Source organism: Natrix helvetica (genome assembly GCF_964273705.1).
Source record: "Natrix helvetica genome assembly, chromosome: 5".
In the NCBI taxonomy this organism is placed as follows: domain Eukaryota; kingdom Metazoa; phylum Chordata; class Lepidosauria; order Squamata; family Natricidae; genus Natrix; species Natrix helvetica.
The window spans coordinates 141,849,572-141,867,430 of record NC_138551.1 but is presented as its reverse complement, the minus strand read 5'-3'; the positions used below and the strand labels follow the sequence as shown (position 1 = coordinate 141,867,430).

General features: G+C 46.5%; 2 protein-coding genes across 2 annotated transcripts; one reads left to right on the top strand and one right to left on the bottom strand.

The window, feature by feature from the left end:
- Positions 1-934: 934 nt before the first annotated feature.
- Positions 935-8,855, bottom strand: LOC309392728 (F-box only protein 6-like; the record flags this gene model as incomplete). The annotated part of the gene is made up of 6 exons (XM_081954154.1): positions 935-1,270; positions 3,431-3,566; positions 4,663-4,758; positions 7,071-7,197; positions 7,502-7,760; positions 8,553-8,855. The coding sequence occupies 6 exons, from the start codon at positions 8,853-8,855 to the stop codon at positions 1,124-1,126; spliced, it is 1,068 nt and encodes a 355-aa protein (XP_081810280.1). The 3' UTR covers positions 935-1,123.
- A 153-nt stretch (positions 8,856-9,008) lies between these two features.
- On the top strand, positions 9,009-15,204 carry LOC309392987 (F-box only protein 2-like). Its single transcript, XM_081954694.1, has 6 exons — positions 9,009-9,546; positions 10,201-10,450; positions 10,709-10,835; positions 11,801-11,896; positions 14,275-14,410; positions 14,845-15,204. Exons 1-6 carry the CDS (start codon positions 9,544-9,546, stop codon positions 14,977-14,979), a joined length of 747 nt encoding a protein of 248 aa, XP_081810820.1. The 5' UTR covers positions 9,009-9,543; the 3' UTR covers positions 14,980-15,204.
- The last annotated feature ends 2,655 nt before the right edge of the window (positions 15,205-17,859 follow it).

Here is a 17,859-nt window from a genome sequence, read left to right as displayed (position 1 = left end):
ATAGCCAACACTCCAGAAGATAGGCTAAAGATACAGAAGGATCTTGACAAACATGAACATTGGGCACTATCTAATAAAATGAAATTCAATGGTGAAAAGAGTAAGGTTCTACATTTAGGCAAGAAAAACGAAATGCACAGGTACAGTATAGGTGGTACCTTGCTCAACAGTAGTAACCGTGAAAGGGATCTTGGAGTCCTAGTGGACAACCATTTAAATAGGAGACAGCCATGTGCAGCAGCTGCCAAAAAAGCCAACACAGTCATAGGCTGCATCAACAGAGGGATAGAATCAAGATCACGTGAAGGGTTAATACCACTTTATAATGCCTTGGTAAGGCCACACTTGGAATACTGCATTCAGTTTTGGTCGCCACGATGTAGAAAAGATGTGGAGACTCTAGAAAGAGTGCAGAGAAGAGCAACAAAGATGATTAGGGGACTGGAGACTAAAACATATGAAGAACGGTTGCAGGAACTGGGTATGTCTAGTTTAATAGAAAGAAGGACTAGGGGAGACATGATAGCAGTGTTCCAATATCTCAGGGGCTGCCACAAAGAAGAGGGAGTCAAGCTATTCTCCAAGGCACCTGAGGGTAGAACAAGAAGCAATGGCTGGAAACTAATCAAGGAGAGAAGCAACTTAGAACTGAGGAGAAACTTCCTGACAGTTAGAGAACAATTAATCAGTGGAACAGCTTGCCTCCAGAAGTTGTGAATGCCCCAACACTGGAAGTCTTTAAGATGATGTTGGATAGCCATTTGTCTGAAACAGTATAGGGTTTCCTGCCTAGGCAGGGGGTTGGACTAGAAGACCTCCAAGGTCCCTTCCAACTCCGCTATTGTATTGCATTGTATTTTTACGAAATGCCGCAATTATACAACTTTTCCAGACGCAGCGAGGTTGCAGAAGCAGCAAGGAGAAATATCTGCTCACCGATAAATATCTACAGATTTATTTTGTTCTCGGCGAGAGAGAAATAGCCAGGGGGATGTGTAGGGCACACTGGGGTTGAGTTCTTTTCCATGCCGTTAAGTTCAAGGGTTAGATTGACCTTCCTCAGAGCCACTTACTGGCCCCATGGGAGTTGTAGTCCTATCCAAAGCGAAGCAGCCCTTCTCCGTCAGTCTGCCACTTGGGGGCCCAAGGTGAGGCTGCTGTTGGTTACTCGGATACCGTACCAGCCTTCCCAGTATTGGGTATCATGGCCTCCGTGACTAAATAAGATGTGTCGGACTCCGGCAGGATAGTTGTGAAATGTGTGCGACACCTGAGCAAGAAAAACAAGCAAGAGGAGCAGATGAAAGGGAGAAGTTTTGTCCAATTCCGTCACCAGATTACCGTATATTTTTGGACGCACCTTTTCCCCTCAAAAAAGAGGGTGAAAATCTGGGTGCGTCTTATACCCTGAATGCAGGATTTTTGGCCGACTGAAACCCTGCCTCCTTTGCAAAAATGGATGTGCAGGGGGTTTGGGAGGCTTGCAAAGTGCTCCTGAGGCCTGGGGAGGGCAGAAACGAGCAAAAAACGAGCCATTTTTAAACCCAACCCCCCCATCCACCAGGAGCACTCTACAAGCCTCCCGAAGCTTCTGCGTGCCCCTTTTTTGAGTGACAAATGGGCCAATTTTTGCTTCTTTTTGTCCTGCCCTCCAGATCCCAGGAGTACTCTAAGAACCTCCCAAAGCTCTGCATCCCCCCCCCCCCCCGTTTTTTTGCAAAAAAAAAAAGAGGCGTGCAGAGGGTTTGGGAGACTTGCAGAGTGCAATTTTTTTTTTTAAAAAAAATTACCTCTTCAAAATCATGGTGCATCTTATACTTGGGTGTGTCTTATAGTCCGAAAAATACGGTAGATTATAGAATTACAGAGGGGATTTTAAAAACTGCCAGCTCCAAATCTGGTGGGTTCTAAAAGTGTTGCGACCCGCCAGCGGATCTGGCAGCAGATTCGGACAGTGAGGAGGTTGGGGGGGGGAACATGGGCCAGTCCTGGAGTCTGGGGAAGGCTCTGACGAGAGCTCTGCATCGAAGGCAGGGGGGTGGGGCAGAGCCGTATGCCAGTTATCAGTCGGAGATCAGTGAGGCAGAAGAACAGCTGGAGCCTGTTCCCAGTGTGCGCAGACGCAGAACTGCCAGGAGAAGGGAACAGCTAAAGGAACAAGGGTCGACTTGGGAGTAAGGCCACAAATGGACGTTGAATGGCCCCTCCCATCGGGAATAAAGAGGAGAGAAAGGGGAGTGGAGTTTGCAGGAGACAATGAGTTCAATCCATTCAGGTGAAGATCTGTTCCTGACTTCTTGCCAAGTAATTGCTGCTACAGCTTGGAGTTTGGAAGATATCGGCCTGATCAAGGTCTGCAGTTGTGAAATCTCTTGAGAGACTGTTGGCCGGGACTTTGCTGGAGAGGAATTCACTTTAAACGAAATAAAAGGGGTTTTATCGGGACGAGGAGTCGGCTTCGTGCTTTTGGGAAGCCTCGGTCAGAAGAAAAAGCACCATATTGTGTGTGTTACAAACAGCGTCCTTATCAGCAGGACACTATTATACTTCTTAAGTAAGATCAGTATTTGGCTTGTGAATGGGCGGTGTGTAAGTTTAGCGATAAATAAAATAAACTGGGGTGCTGGGTGCAGAGGAGGAGGAAATTGGGGGGTGGGAGAGGGAGAGGGGGATGAGAAAGAGGACTGTGAAGTTCTTGGTGCTCTGAGCTTGCTGGTTTTCTTGCAGACATTTCACTACCCAACTAGGCAATATCATCAGTGTTAGAAGAAAGGGCATTTGTGGAGAGGAGGAGAACTGTAGGGTCCTTGGTGCTCTCTGAGCTTGGTTGTTTTCTTGAAGACGTTTCATGACCCAACTAGGTAACAGCATCAGAGCTAGAAGGGATAATAAACTGAGAGGAAACCTCCCTCCTAGCACTGATGATGTTACCTAGTTGGGTCATGAAACACTTGCAAGAAAACAGGATTACTCTGGAATGCCTCGAGGAATTTCAACCAAACTTGGTACACAGATGACTTACTCACTGGAAACAAATACTGTGGTGGGTGGTAAGACACCCCTAACCCCCTTGGTGTGTGTGTCCATGTGTGTGTGTTCCAGCAGGACTGAATTATATGTATAGTGTCAAGTCACAGTACTTTTTACAGCGATAGTGTGCATTTTGGATTCATGTTCTGTTAAGATATAGCCTGTTGTGCCTTAAAATGACTTCTACTGTACAGCAAATGGAGTTGCCATGATTAATGGCTTCAAGTACTCCACAAGGGGGCTCCCTCTAATACAGGATTGGGATAAATACACACCCGGGCAACACCAAGTTATCATCTAGTTGGCAAAAAAAAACAAAAAACCTTTGGCCCCTCAACCGATGCCACCGGCTGAATCTTGTGGGGGAGGAACTGGCCCGTGATCCAACCCGCTCCTCTACCTTGCGCCATTCTGCATCGCTCCACTGTTCGATCACAACCGGTTCCAACAGAAACTCCTGGAGAACGATGTAATCTTTGGACAGGAGCCTCACACAGAGCTCATACTGGCAGCTGCAGTCGAAACGCGCGGCGAACCTGGGGGAACAGACGGGGATCGAAGGAGAGAATGTCAGCTCTTATAAAAGGTCGATAAAAACGCAGGGTGTCCTCAACTTATGACCGTGACAGAGTTCAAAGTTTCCATCATGAAGCGAGACAATAGTTCAGCCTGATTATTCCAGCTGGCGGGGTCCAGGAGGAAGGCCTGCTGCGGCTCCTGCCTTCTGGAACATCTTGCCCCCCACTCCAATATGAGGTTGGTCCCCAACTAGGGGTGGGATTCAGCCGGTTCAGACCGGTTCGGGCGAACTGGATGCTCATTTTATATCTGGTTCGCCGAACTGGTAGTTGCAAGGACTGGCTGGCCTCGCCCACCTCACACCTCCCCTTCCAAGAGTCTTCACGTGGCCTGTTTTGGATGTCAGGGAAGTGCAGGGCCAGCCTGAAGGCTCTGAGAGGACGAAAAACGGGCCTCCCAGAAGTTCCGGAAATGAGCCTCCAGAGGGCCTCTGGAGCCCGGGAAGGCCATTTTCACCCACCCAGAGGCTTGAGGAAAGCCTCCGGAGCCTGGGGAGAGCAAATCCCCTCCCTCCACTGTGGTACAGGAGACTGAGTAGGCCACACCCACCATGGCCACGCCCACCCAGCAACCGGTCGCAGAAACGGTTGCTAAAATGGTTGTAAGTCGAGAACTATAGTCTTTCTGTGTGAAAGCAAGAAGAGTGCTATAATACAGGTAGTCCTCGACTTACAACCGTTCGTTTAGTGACCGTTCAAAGTTACCACGGCACTGAAAAATGTGCCTTACGACCATTTTTCACACTTACGACCATCCCTGCGGTCACATGATGAAAATCCAGATGCTAGGCAAGAATGATGACTAACTTATCAACTGCGGTTATTCACTTAATGACGGTGGCAAGAAATGTCGTAAAATGGGGCAAAACTCACTTAGCAAGTGTCTCACTTAACAATGGGAATTTTGTGCTCCATGGTGGTCGTAAGGCGAGGACTACCTGTGTTGCGCCTCCTGCTTTGACGGAGCCGTTTGTTTGGTGCTACCAAACACCTCAGCACTTGTGCTTCCCGTGTCCATCCGTCCGTCTGTCTGCCTCTCCTCCCTGCCACTCACCAGTCGCTCACCACAATATCAGGCCGGGCTTCATCCATCAACCGGTCCCAGTAGCCGTGATCCCGTAAAGTGATCATCTGCCCCTTCATGCATGAGCTGGCAAGGAAGAGAAAACCACCGGTTGTTACAAAACCTCCATCCTCATCTTTTTTTAATGACTCCATAATCCCTTGTGGGCAACTGAATGAAGCTGAGTGGTTACTGGCCAGATGCCATTCCTGTCACCAATGAGGAGTTATATTCAGCAGATATATTCTCAACGTGCCGAGAGAGGGAGCAATATCTGCCTCTACCTAGGATTGAATTCACAGCTTCCTGATTGTGAGGTGAGAGCTCCACCTCTAGGCCGCCGCGCCACTCTTTGTTACAAGCCTCCACGCGGAGCGCAAACCACAAATCGTCGTTAAATGGCTTCTCAAGTAATTAAAGTCCCTTCTTAGGAAAATCTGCCCTTTTTTGAACAGCGATGGCTGAAGGGGGGTGGTTGATTAGTAACAGACCTCCCCTCGCCCCAATCCTACTCCCTCCCTCATCTTTTAGCCGTTGTAGTTCATATTTTTCTACAGGTAGTCCTTGACTTACAACAGCTCATTTAACAACTGTTCGAAGTTACAACATCACTGGAAAAATGGGATTTATAACCATTTTATAATGGATAGAGAATGTGCAGCCTGCAACAAATGAGGTAGAGAAAGAGAGACACAGACAGAGAGACAGAGAGAGAGAGAGAAAGAAAGAGAGAGATTTTAAGTAAAAGAGGCAGGATCCAGTTATAACCCATGATTAAATTCAAGTAGTCCTCAATTCGTTTAGTGACTGTTCGAAGTTACAATTGCACTGAAAGAAGTGACTTAACACCATTTTTCACACTTACGACGGCTGCAGCATCCGCATGGTCAGGGGATTTACATTCAGATGCTGAGCAACTGTGTTTGTATTTATGACGGTTTGCAGTGTCCCGGGGTCCCGCGATCCCCTTTTACGAACTTCTGACTGGCAAAGCCAACGGGGGACACCGGGTTTGCTTAACAAACGTGTGGCTATTTTAACAGCTGCAGTGATTCACTTAACAACTGTGGCAAGGAACGTCGTGAAATGCGACAAAACTCGCTTAGCAGCTGTCTCACTTAGCGACATAAATTCTGGGCTCAATTGTCCTAAGTCGTAAGTTGGGAATACCTGTCTTTTTTGTCCTCAACAGTCCTCAACGTACGACCACAATTGATCCCAACATTTCTGTTGCTAAGTGAGACAGCTGTTAAGTGCATTTTGCCCCATTTTACGACTTTCCTTGCCACAGTCGTTAAACGAATCTCTGCAGTAGTTAAGTAAGTCACATGGTTGTTAAGTGAATCCGGCTTTCCCCATGGACTTTACTTGTCAGGTCGCAAAATATATAATATAATAAAATAATAAAACAAAAAATAAAGTAAAATAAAGTAAAATAAAGTAAAGTAAAATAAATAAAATAAATAAAATAAATAAAATAAATAAATAAAATAATAAATAAAATAAATAAAATAAATAAAATAAATAAAATAAATAAAATAAATAAAATAAATAAAATAAATAAAATAAATAAAATAAATAAAATAAATAAAATAAATAAAATAAATAAAATAAAATAAATAATAAAATAAAAAATAAAAATAAAAAACTAAAATAAAATAAACTAAAAAAAAAATAAACTAAAATAATAAAAAAATAAACTAAAAATAAAATACAATAAACTAAACTAAAATATAAAATAATAAAATACAATAAACTAAACTAAAATATATAAAAAAAATATAAAAATATAAAAATGTAATGTAACAACATAACATAATAATAAAATATATAATAATAAAAGAAAAAATAAAGTAAACTAAAATAAAATACATCAAAAAATCAACTAAAATAAATAAACTAAAATAAACTAAAATAAAATAATAAATTAAAATAATTTAAAAAATCAATTAAAATAAATAATAAACTAAACTAAACTGAAATATAAATTAATAAAATACAATAAACTAAAAAAACTAAAATATAAAAATATAAAACATAAAATATAAAAAATATAAAAATGTAATATAACATATAACAACATAACATAATAATAAAATATATAATAATAAAAGAAGAAATAAAGTAAAATAAAATTTAAAAAATCAACTAAAATAAATTAAAATAAATAAATAACATAAAATAAAATAAACAAACAAAAATAAAATAAATAAACAAAACAAAACTTTAGATGCTGGGGGATTTGATGCCTCCAAGCTGCTTGTAGTAAAAACTCAGTTGGGAGTTTTCCCACTATCGAAGGAGCCCGTTTAACGACATTCAATCTGTGTTTTACAAAACCCGCAAAAACCCTCCCGCTGGCCAAAGACCAGCAAGTCCAAGGCTGTAACGCTACTCACTCGTAGGATGTCACAAAGTATTTCCGGACGTGCGGAAGAAGGAAATTTCTTCCATGATCTCCCGGAAGTTCCTCAATTTTCCAGCCGTTGCCTCCGTTGGATTCTTTCTTCCAGGCCTCAAAGCCTTCTGCGGTGGAAGAAAGGAGACACAAAGAAGAGGACCGCACTGCAGGTTGGATGCTCGGCACTTTGGAAACATTTCATGGTAGGGAAAGGAGACCACCAGGAGGTTATGCCCTGCTTTTTAAAACAAATTGCTTAGCCATGTTGGACACTCAGTTTGGATCTCCTGGTGGCCTTCCATCCTGGCCTTGATTTGTTTTAATCTAGGATCAGACCAGAGCTGGTCAGGAGCTTCAGGGAAAATAACCTTCCAGTGGTCCAAAACCAGACCCCCCAAAATAGCCCAGCCCCCTTGACCCCATCCTCACCTTCAGCACAAGGGTTTTTGATCAGGTTCCTCTTCAGGCTGCAGAGGAAATAGAAATTGCGCCAGTCCGGGATGGGACTGTCCAGTGGCTCCGGCCAGTAGCCTTCACGCTGGCACTTGAGCCTCCAGAGCGAAGGCAAGTCTACCAGGCTGCGCCAGAGGGAACAGACAAGCCGGCAGTGACGCACCAAGTCCTGGGCGGGCACCAACACCAGCACTGCAATCAGGGCGTCCTCAGGGAGGTTTTCCATGCTCGCCATCTGTGAAGAGAAAAAAGAGAGAAGAAAGGAAGGAAGGAAGAGTGAAAGAAAAGAGAGAGGAGAGAGAGAAAGGAGAGAGTGAGGAGAAAGAAAGACAGGAGAGAAAGGAGGGAAGGAAAAAAGAGAGAAGGAGACAGGAGAGAGAGATAGGAGAAAAGAGAGAACAGAAAGCGAGACGAGAGAGGAGAGAAAGGGAGGGAGAGAAAGGGGGGAGGGGGGAGGAAAAGAGAAAGAGGGAGGGAGGGAAAGAGAGAGAGGGAAAGAGGGAGAGAAGGAAGAAAGAAAAGAGGGGGGAGGGAAAGAGAGAAAGAAAGAAAGAAAAGGGAGGGAGGAGAAGAGAAAGAGGGAGAGAGGGGGAGGTAAAAAGAGGGAAAGGGGAGAAGAAAGAAAGAAAGAAAGAAAGAAAGAGAGAGAGAGAGAGAGAGAGAGAGAGAGACTCGCCTTGGAGCTGTGTTGACGTTTGCAGAGGCAGAACCTCCCCGGTCAGGGGTAGTCTACCTGAGCCGACGATTAGCGAGAAGGGCGGGGCAGCCCTGCAGGGGCTCCAGCAGTCCTTGACGCAGCCTCCAGCTCCAGGCAGCGACATCTGGGGGACCCGGAGCTCTGCAGCAGGGGAAGGGCTTCCGTGGACCCCCACCCCACCCCACTCCAGCACCCACCCGGGGGGGAGGGGGAAGGAGGGCCCCCTCCCTCGCCCCCTGCAGCCCCGGGGCTCCCCTCCCCCCTCTCTCTACGCCCCCTCCCACCCCGGAAGCAGCGCCCACCCCGCCCCGCCAACTGGCGGCTCCGCACCTGCCAGAAGCGCAGCAGATGCTCCGCGCATGCGCCGTCCAGGCGAAAGCAAAAGCGAAACGAGGCCGGAATCCTGGCAGAGCTACTAAAAGTGAAGAGGACTTCCGAGTTCCCTGCGCGAGGTTTCCCTGGCTCAGCTTTCTCTCCGCCCTTCGGACCCCCGACAGGGGCCGGCAAAGGCGGCGGGTGGGGTCCGAGGAGTCCCCTCACCACCTCCAGGTGAAAAGAGCTGCGGGAAAGGACCGTGGCGCGTCTGCGGTGGGAATCTCTTGCGGGGAGGGCGTGGTCTGTGGATTGCGTCATCGCATGCAAATGAGCGGGATTCCCTTTTCCCTCCCCCTTGGGAGGGGTCTCTTCCGCCCTTCTCTCTCAGAACCCCCCCTCCCCCAAAGAGAGCCGGGGCCACCGGCAATCCGGCCGGCTCCATCCAACAGCGCCGCTGAAAGAGCGCTTCTGAGCGTGTGCAGAGCGCCTCTTCTTTTGCCTGGCGTCATTGATTTGGGGAGAGGGTCTCCCATCGGAGTCCTTCATCGGTTCCTACTCGTCTTGGCTGCATCCGGAAAGCGAACGGCGGCCCGACCTGCTTAGAAGGGCATGGATGGGAGGCCACGAGGAGATCCCAGGACTGTGACTTTATCTGGGATCATGTTCCTAATGCCAAGAGATGGGGGTCTTCCAACTCAGACCCTTCCCCAATAAAGAGTGGTGGTGGGAAACCCCTCCGTATTCTCCCCCACTTTCCTCCTAGCCAACCCCTGCCAATGGGGGTTACACTGGCACAGATGGGGTGTGTGTGCCCTCATCCCCTCTCCCCTCCCCTCTGCCTGGCCGGCGTCCCGTTGGAGTTACTTGCCTGCGACAAGCAGCCCAGCCCAGCCCCAGAGGGGAGGCGGAGTCTCTCGCCCGGCTCCCCCAGAAGCTCCCGGGCTGCTGTCTCACTCGCCATCCTTGCCCGCCTGCCCGTTAGCACCTCCTGGCATCGCCCTCCCCAATGGTAAGTGCCTGGGATCTCCCTCCCTCCCTCCTCCTCCTCCTCCTCTTTCAAACCTCCCAAAACTCAAGAAGCCCTTAATTCTTCCACGGGGGAGGGGGATTCAGCCCCCCTCCCCAACTGTACAAGCTTTGCAGAACTGCAGGTCTCTTCGGCAGGGATTGGGTCAGAGAAGAAGAAGGCATGTGGGTCCCTCCCCAAAGGGACACAACTTCTTGCTCCTTCTTGCTATGGGGGTGGGGGGGATTTAGGATAGCCCCCCCCACCCCACCCCAGGGACAGGAACTCTGCAAGAGGGAATTTGGGAAGGGATTTTCCAGGCTCAGGACCAGGATAGATGCAGAGGGAAAGATGCAGGTTTTTGGAGAGGAGCATCGGGCAAGAAAGACTGACTCATCCCCTTGGCAGCCTTGGCAAAGTGGATCTCCCATCCCTTGATCTCCCGTCTCCGAACAAAATCTCCCGTCAGCAACTTCGATCAGCCAGAAAGTTGTCTCCGAAGGCAGATTCTATTCTCTCTTGATTGATTTCCTAGAGTGGCAACGGAGAGGAGGAGGAGGGGGAAATCAAGTCAGCAGGATCTGAAAAACCGAGGAACAAAGGCACATGATTGCCACTAGACGTGGGTCAACTCCTTCCTTTTGCCGTCCCTTCAAGGATGCCCTTCCAGAGCCCCTCCTGGTGCGGATCCTGGCCGGCCTGCCGGCCCTCGACCTCGTGCTGGTGTGCCGCCTGGTTTGCTCCCAGTGGAAGGCGCTGGTGGATGGAGGGGCTCTCTGGCTGCTGAAATGCCAGGCGGAGGGCTTTGCGGAGAAGGAGGCAGACGTGGACGGCGCAGAGAGCTGGCAAACTTTCTACTTCCTCCATAAGAAGAAGCGGAATTTGGTCAAGAACCCCAATGGAGAAGGTAAATAGGTACCAACCCTAGCCTTGGGAGCTGGTGGGTGGATGGGGGGCAGCCCCTGACCCAGATCTGGACAGCCCTTTCCCCGCTTGGCCCTTTTTCCTAAGCCAAGCTCTCTGGGACCCCAAAGGAGAGACCCTCAAAGGGCATCAGGAGGGTCCTTTCCCTCCAAGCGGAGGGAAATTCGTTGCCCCACTCTGTTTGCGGATTGGAATTTGGGGCAGAGTGAGCATCCTTTGAGGCTCTCCTGCTCGGTCTCAGAGGGCCTCCAGCACTGGGAGGACCTACAGAACGGCGGCGACGGCTGGAAAGTGGAAGAGATGCCGGGCGATTTCGGAAAAGATTTCCCCAGGGAGGAAGTCCCCACCTATTTCGTGTCCTCTTTTGAGTAAGTCCATTTTGCCCATCTTCTGGGCAGCTCTGGATGGGGGGTGGGTGGGCGTGTATATGCCGTGATGTCCCCAGAGCTCGGGAACCCAAGGGGAAACCAAAGCAGTTTGCTTTCCTTTTTTTAAAAAAAATCAAGTTTCTAGTCCTTGTGGTCAAAAAAAAAAGAAAAACAAAGGAAAAGGGATGCCAGACCAGGAAGCAACATACAGTATAAATCACATACAAATACTATGCCCCCTCCCCTCCCCCCAACCCCCCCCCCACAGAAATTCTCTTTCAAATATTATACCAAATACTTTGCCCCCTCCCCTCCCCCCGTCTTAAAGTAAATTACTCGTTCACATATTGTACCCCCTCTCCTCCCAACAATCACAATATAAATTATTCTTAAAATAACAATAGCACATTAATCCCATCTTCTAAGCTAATTTAACATATATAACTCATCATATAAATTTCTCCTAAAATAACAATATTTCATTAATCCCATCTTCTAGTTTATTTATACATATATATTGCCCCGCCCTCCACCCTAACCCTCCCCCACCTCCCACTCAAACCCACCCCCCGCTGTACACCACTCTAACAATTCCAAACATCCCATATATTATTTACTCTGATCATCTATCAGTCTAAACATTCTTACCTAAAGGCTACATAGTACATTGGGTTTAACTAAGGACTTTACTAAAGGGGAAACAAAATTGGTTTTGTATATGGTCACAGCAGCTAGGCTGTTGATTGCGCAACATTGGAAGAAAGATTTTTTACCAACAATTGGTCAATGGACTCAGAAGGTGGCGGGGTTTGCCGAAATGGCAAAAATCTCAGCTTTCTTAAAAGGTCAGAAGCAGGAGAATTATACACAGAAATGGGTAAAATGGATTGATTACATACAGAATAAATACCACAGCAGGAAGCAACAGGTTTGATCCTTTTTCACGTGACTCTTTTGCCACTTAGCTGGTGCAGCAAATCCCAAATCATCGACCTGCAAGCTGAAGGCTACTGGGAGGAGCTGATGGACACCATCCAGCCCAAAATCGTAGTGAAGGACTGGTGAGTGGCCAGAGGTTCCCGAGCCCCCCCCCCACGTTCCTCCCTGGGTCACCCCTTGCCTCCCAATTCCCCTTCCTCAACTCCTACTCTCAAAACGACGCTTTAGAGCACTGCACACCAGAACAAGTAGACACAAGAACAGGTTTTTTTCCCGAATGCCATCACTCGGCTAAACAATGTTATAATGAAAGTGTTACGAGTGTGCAGAGATGGACAAATTTACAAAAGGAATAAAAGAAAAGGAGGAAACAGAATATTATATGGCAGTGATGGATAACCTTTTTTTTGGCTCCCGTGCCAAAAGCGGGGGGAGCGCCGGGGATTCATGCGCGGGCGTGCCACACCCATAATGCTATGCACACGCGCACAAGCCTCCCCCCCACCTTTCTAGGAGCCTGGGTAGGGTGAAAACAGCCCCCCCCCCGGAGGCCCTCCAGAGGCTTCGGGAGCTTCCCTGAAGCCTCTGGAGGGCGAAAAACGGCCCTATCGGGGACCCGGAAGTTCAGGAATGGTGACTTCCGGTTTCCTTGTATGGTCGTTTTTTGCCCTCCGGAGCCTTCAGGGAAGCCTCCTGAAGACTCCGGAGGGCGAAACACGTTCCTACGAGCAAACCGGAAGTCCGTTTTTGAACTTCTGGTTTGCCCATAGAGCTGGTTTTTCGCGCTCCGGAGGCTTCAAGGAAGCCTCCGGAGGGTGAAAAACGGCCTAAAAAGAAGGCCCAAGTCAATTGGCCAGTGTGCGCATGTGCGCTGGAGCTGACAGGGCAACGCCTTGCGTGCCCTAACAAATGGCTCCGCATACCACCTGTGGCACGCGTGCCATAGGTTCGCCATCACGGTTATATGGCATGGAATGAGTGGTACAAATGGCTAGAGGACAGATGTAGAGCTTAAGGAAAGGCTAAATGAAGACGACACAGGAGTTAGAAATTAGCAATGTAGAGATTTAGATGAACAATCTCTGTATGTATAAATGGAATAAAGGATTGTAAATTAAGGAAGGTATATAATAGTATCATATGTATAGACAAAGAGAAACTGTAATAAGGTGAGGAAGAGTACATTTACAATGGGTTTATACCAAGGTGGAAATGTTGTACAGAAGGAAATTTTGTCTTTTTTTTTTTTTTAAAAAAAACTGTTTAATAAAAATATTTATTTTAAAAAAGAACAGTTTTTCCCCCGAACGCCATCACTCTGCTAAACAAATAATTCTCTCACCACTGTTAAGCTATTTACTAAATCTGCACTACTATTAATCTTGTCATCGTACCGATCTCCTCCCACTTATGACTGGAGGACTGTAACTTTGTTGTTGGTATCCTTATGATTTATATTGAGTGTTTCCTAGTGTGATTTGATTGCTTATTTGTACTTTATGACTATCATTAAGCGTTGTACCTTATGATTCTTGACGACTGTATCTCCTTTTTATGTACACTGCGAGCTTATGCACCAAAGACAAATTCCTTGTGTGTGCAACCACACTTGGCCAATAAAGAATTCTATTGTATTCTATTCTATTCTATTCTATTCTATTCTATTCTATTCTATTCTACTCTACTCTACTCTACTCTACTCTACTCTACTCTACTCTACTCTACTCTATTCTATTCCATTCCATTCTATTCCATTCTAGTCTATTCTATCCTAATCCTAATCCTATTCTTTTTTTCTATTTTCTATTCCTTATTTTATTCTATTCATTCTCTATTCTATTCTATTCTGTTCTTTCTATTTTTATTCTTTCTATTTCTATTTCTTATTCTATTGTATTGTATTCTTTACTCTGATATTCTATTCTATTCTTTATTCGGATAGTCTATTCTTTATTCTGATATTCTATTCTATTTTATTCTTTATACTGATATTCTATTCTATTCTTTATACTGATATTCTATTCTATTCTTTATACTGATATTCTGTTCTTTATTTGGATATTCTATGCTTTATTCTGATATTCTATTCTATTCTTTATACTGATATTCTATTCTATTCTTTATACTGATATTCTATTCTTTATTCTATTCTATTTTTTATACTGACATTCTATTCTTTATTGTGATATTCTATTCTATTCTTTATATTGATATTCTATTCTTTATTCTATTCTATTCTATTTTTATTCTATTCTTTATTCTGATATTCTATTCTATTCTTTATTCTGATATTCTATTCTATTCTTTATTCTATTCTATTCTATTCTATTCTATTCTATTCTATTCTATTCTATTCTATTCTATTCTATTCTATTCTATTCTATTCTATTCTTTATTCTGATATTCTGTTCTATTCTTTATTCTGATATTCTAGTCTATTCTTTATTCTGATATTCTGTTCTATTCTTTATTCTGGTATTCTATTCTATTCCTCCACCAGGTATGCCGCTCGGTGTGATGCCGGCTGCCTCTACCACCTGAAGGTGAAGCTGCTGTCCGCTAACGAAGACACAGTGGCCGAATTTGAGAGCGAAACCATTGCGGTCCCCCAGGACAACGAGGGCGAGTGGGCTGAGGTTTGTCCCTGGGAACCCCCCCCCCAAAACAAAGTAAAGGGGGAAGAGAGAAGGGCTGACCAAGTCTTGTTTTCCGGCTCCTGTTCCCAAATCGGGCTGGGACCCTGCTCCCCACCCCATCTCCTGGGCCAGGTGTGGGTTTCTGCCAAACACTACTGCCATTTCGCGCGCGCGCTGGACGCGCAGTTCAATTAAAACTGTTCTGTGCATGCGCAGGACTAAAAAACAAAATGGCGACGATGACGAGGGAACCTGTTTGGGGGTGTGTGGCAGGCCTGAGTCACTGCCAGTTCTAGCGACCCAGTCCAACACACCACTAATGGTTTGGTAGGAATCCACCACTGCCTTGGGCAGAGAAAAGGGGGCTGCAGGAGCAATGCGTTGAATCCTCTGCTCTTTCCTCTGAGTTTTCTCTTTTCTCTCCCTGGCTTAAGATCACTCACACCTTCGCCGATTACGGTCCCGGCGTGCGCTTCGTCCGTTTCGAACACGGCGGTCAGGATACGGTGTTCTGGAAGGGCTGGTACGGCGCCCGGGTGACATCCAGCACGGTGATGGTGGAACCTTAGCCCACCATACAGCAGCCTGGCCCCTCTGCAGGAAACCCTTGCTACGAAAACGACGCCTGGGAATGGGCAAATATCACATGAAAAGCAAAAAAAGAAAAGAAAAGAAAAGAAAAAGGAAGTCCCATTCATTTAGCCAGCAAAGAAAGACTCCTTGGCCATTGTTTAGCCGAGCATCCCTGCATATCCGTTTGGCCAATGCGTAAATAAATGCAGTTTTAAAAAAAAGTTACAGCTGTGGCTGCGAATAAGAGAAACAGCTCTCCAAAGTTGGAGGGGAAGGAGAGGGAGAGAGAGGGAGGGAGGGAGGGAGAGAAAGGGGCAGAGAGAGAGAGAGAGTGGAAGAGAAAGAGGGAGGGAGAGTCGGAGGGACAGAGAGAAAGCGAGGGAGGAAGGGAGAGGGAGGGAGAGAGAGAAATAGATGGAGGGAGATAAAGAGAGGGTGGGGAGGTTGAGAGGGAGAGAGAGGTAGAGAAGGAGGGAGAGAAAGGGAGGTAGAGGGAAGGAAGGTGAGTGGGAGGGAGAGTAAGAGGGGGGAGAGTTGGAGGACGGAGAGAAAGAGGGAGAGGGAGGGAGTGGGAGGGAGAGAGAGAAAGAGAGGGAGGGAGATAGGGAGGGAGAGAGAGGGAAAAAGGGAGAGAAAGAGAGGGGGAAGAGAGAGAGGGAGGGGGAGAGGGAGAAAGGGGGAGAGAGAAGGATGGGGAGAGTAAGAGAGGGAGGGGGAGAGGGAGAAAGAGAGAGGGAGAGAGCTCTGCAATAGTTAAATAAGGTAATACAGAAAATTTCCAACTTAACAATTCATTTAGTGACCATTTGAAGTTGCAAAGGCAATGAAAACAGTGATTTTTTTGCCGTTTTCCATACTTTGCATTATCCCCATCATGGTCAACGAAATTTAGACGCTTAGAAACCATCATGTAGTGCTCAGGGGGTGACGCGATCCCCTTTGACGACCTTCTGACAAGAAAAGTCGATGGGGAAAGCCAGGTTCACTTCACACAACCGGGTTACAAACTTCACCAACTGCAGTGGTTCACTTAACGGTGGCGAGTAAGGTTGTAAAACGGGACAAAAGTCACCAACTATCTCGCTTAGCGACAGGCATTTGGGGTTCATAATTGAAGGCCATTGTGATGACCCGGGGCGTGGTACAAAGGCAACACAGCCAGAGAATGGGTATGAGTCCCTTTATTATCACCAGCTGTGCCCCCAACGTCCCTTTCAACTCTCCGGCCTGGTGAAAAAAAAACTCGCCCACAAACCTGTAACAGCCTTTGGCTGACAATACTCCAGTCCAAATGTTGTAAGCAGAAAACTTCCAACTATAAATCCAACAAGGCAAGATGATGTAATTAATCTGGCAGGGCACACAAGATAAGGAGTTCTAGAAGTGAAGTAGCAGGGCAGTAAACGTGAACTATCAGCAGTCCAATTGGGCAGACCTTTTATCTTTGGCTGAGGTCACGTACAATAATGCTGTTCACAGTAACAAAGGACTCATGCCGTTCAAAATAGTGAGCGGTATGGACTTCGTCCCAATGCCTGAGTATCCAAGGAATTCCCCCTCCTCAGTCAGCTTGACTGATTGGATGTTGATGCTAAAAGCAACCTGGGAAAGTGTCAAAAAGGCACTGGCTAAAATGGCACAAACCTATAAGAAACAAGCAGATAAACACCAGGCTCCGCAACAGCCATTCCGGGTAGGAGAGAAGGTTTACATCTCCACAAAATATTTGAGATTAAAGCTGCCTAGCAAGAAATGGGGGCCAAAGTTTATGGGACCATTCCCCACAGTAAAGATCATCAACCAGTCACAGTGCAATTGAAACTGCCTCGATTGTTGGAGAAGATACACCCGGCGTTTCATAGTAGCCTCTTGAAACCTGTGATTGGATCCACCCTGAGACTACTACCCGGGAGCCCCTGGGCCCTATGGTCATAGGGGGCCAAACCCATTGTGAAGTTCAACGAATCCTCGATTCGAGGTGGCACAGGAGACAACTCCAATACTTAATCAAGTGGAAGGGCTACCCCTTATCAGAGGCATCTTGGGTAAAAAGTAGGAATATCCAGGCTGATCGTCTTATAGCGGAATTCCATGCAGAAAATCCAGGCAAGCCTGGTGGAGGAACGCATTCCTAAATTATGTACCTGTACTCAAATTGTCTTTGTGTCACACAGATCGCTTTCGGGAAGTGAGGGGAGCCGGATGTCAACTTCTAAAGCGTTGCCATGACTATTATCAGTTTGGCATTCGAGGAAGGATTCCATGCATACCTTCGGCCAGAGTTGGATCTCATATTTCTACAACCTAGTTTGCGAATATGATCTGTGACGCCTGATAGAAAGGAGGAGATAGAGGAGTAAAATTCAAACGCAATTAAGCGAAAGCCAGTTTAGGCTCCACAGAAATCCGGGCCACGATGTTAGTCCTAATAAATGAATGGATTTTTTTTTAACTTTGTCTCGAGGCTCGTAAATTAATTAGGTCAGCTCTTGGGAACTTCACACTACCTCTCTCCTGCTCTGCCCAGTCTGACTTTGCCCTTCCCCGGTTTCTTCCACAGTCAACGGAGCCACTCTCGCTCCCTGTCAGCTGTTCGTCTTTCATCTCAGAGTCAGACTCTGACGGAGGCATGACATTGTCTTTCCCATCGCTTTGTACGTCCTCCGTGACAAAAATTAACAGATTAGCAGAGTTGGAAGATCCTGGCAAGCTCCTGCTCCAGATGCTGGGATTTTCTCTTTCCAATAAAAGAGCTGGAAAACTCCACCTGGCCACAAAAGCAAGACAGAGAGCAAAATCAACACAGCTTCTTGTTTTGAGCCTGCCCGATGGTGTCAAAAGCCGGACCGATTCTCTCTTGCTGTACACACAGCCGT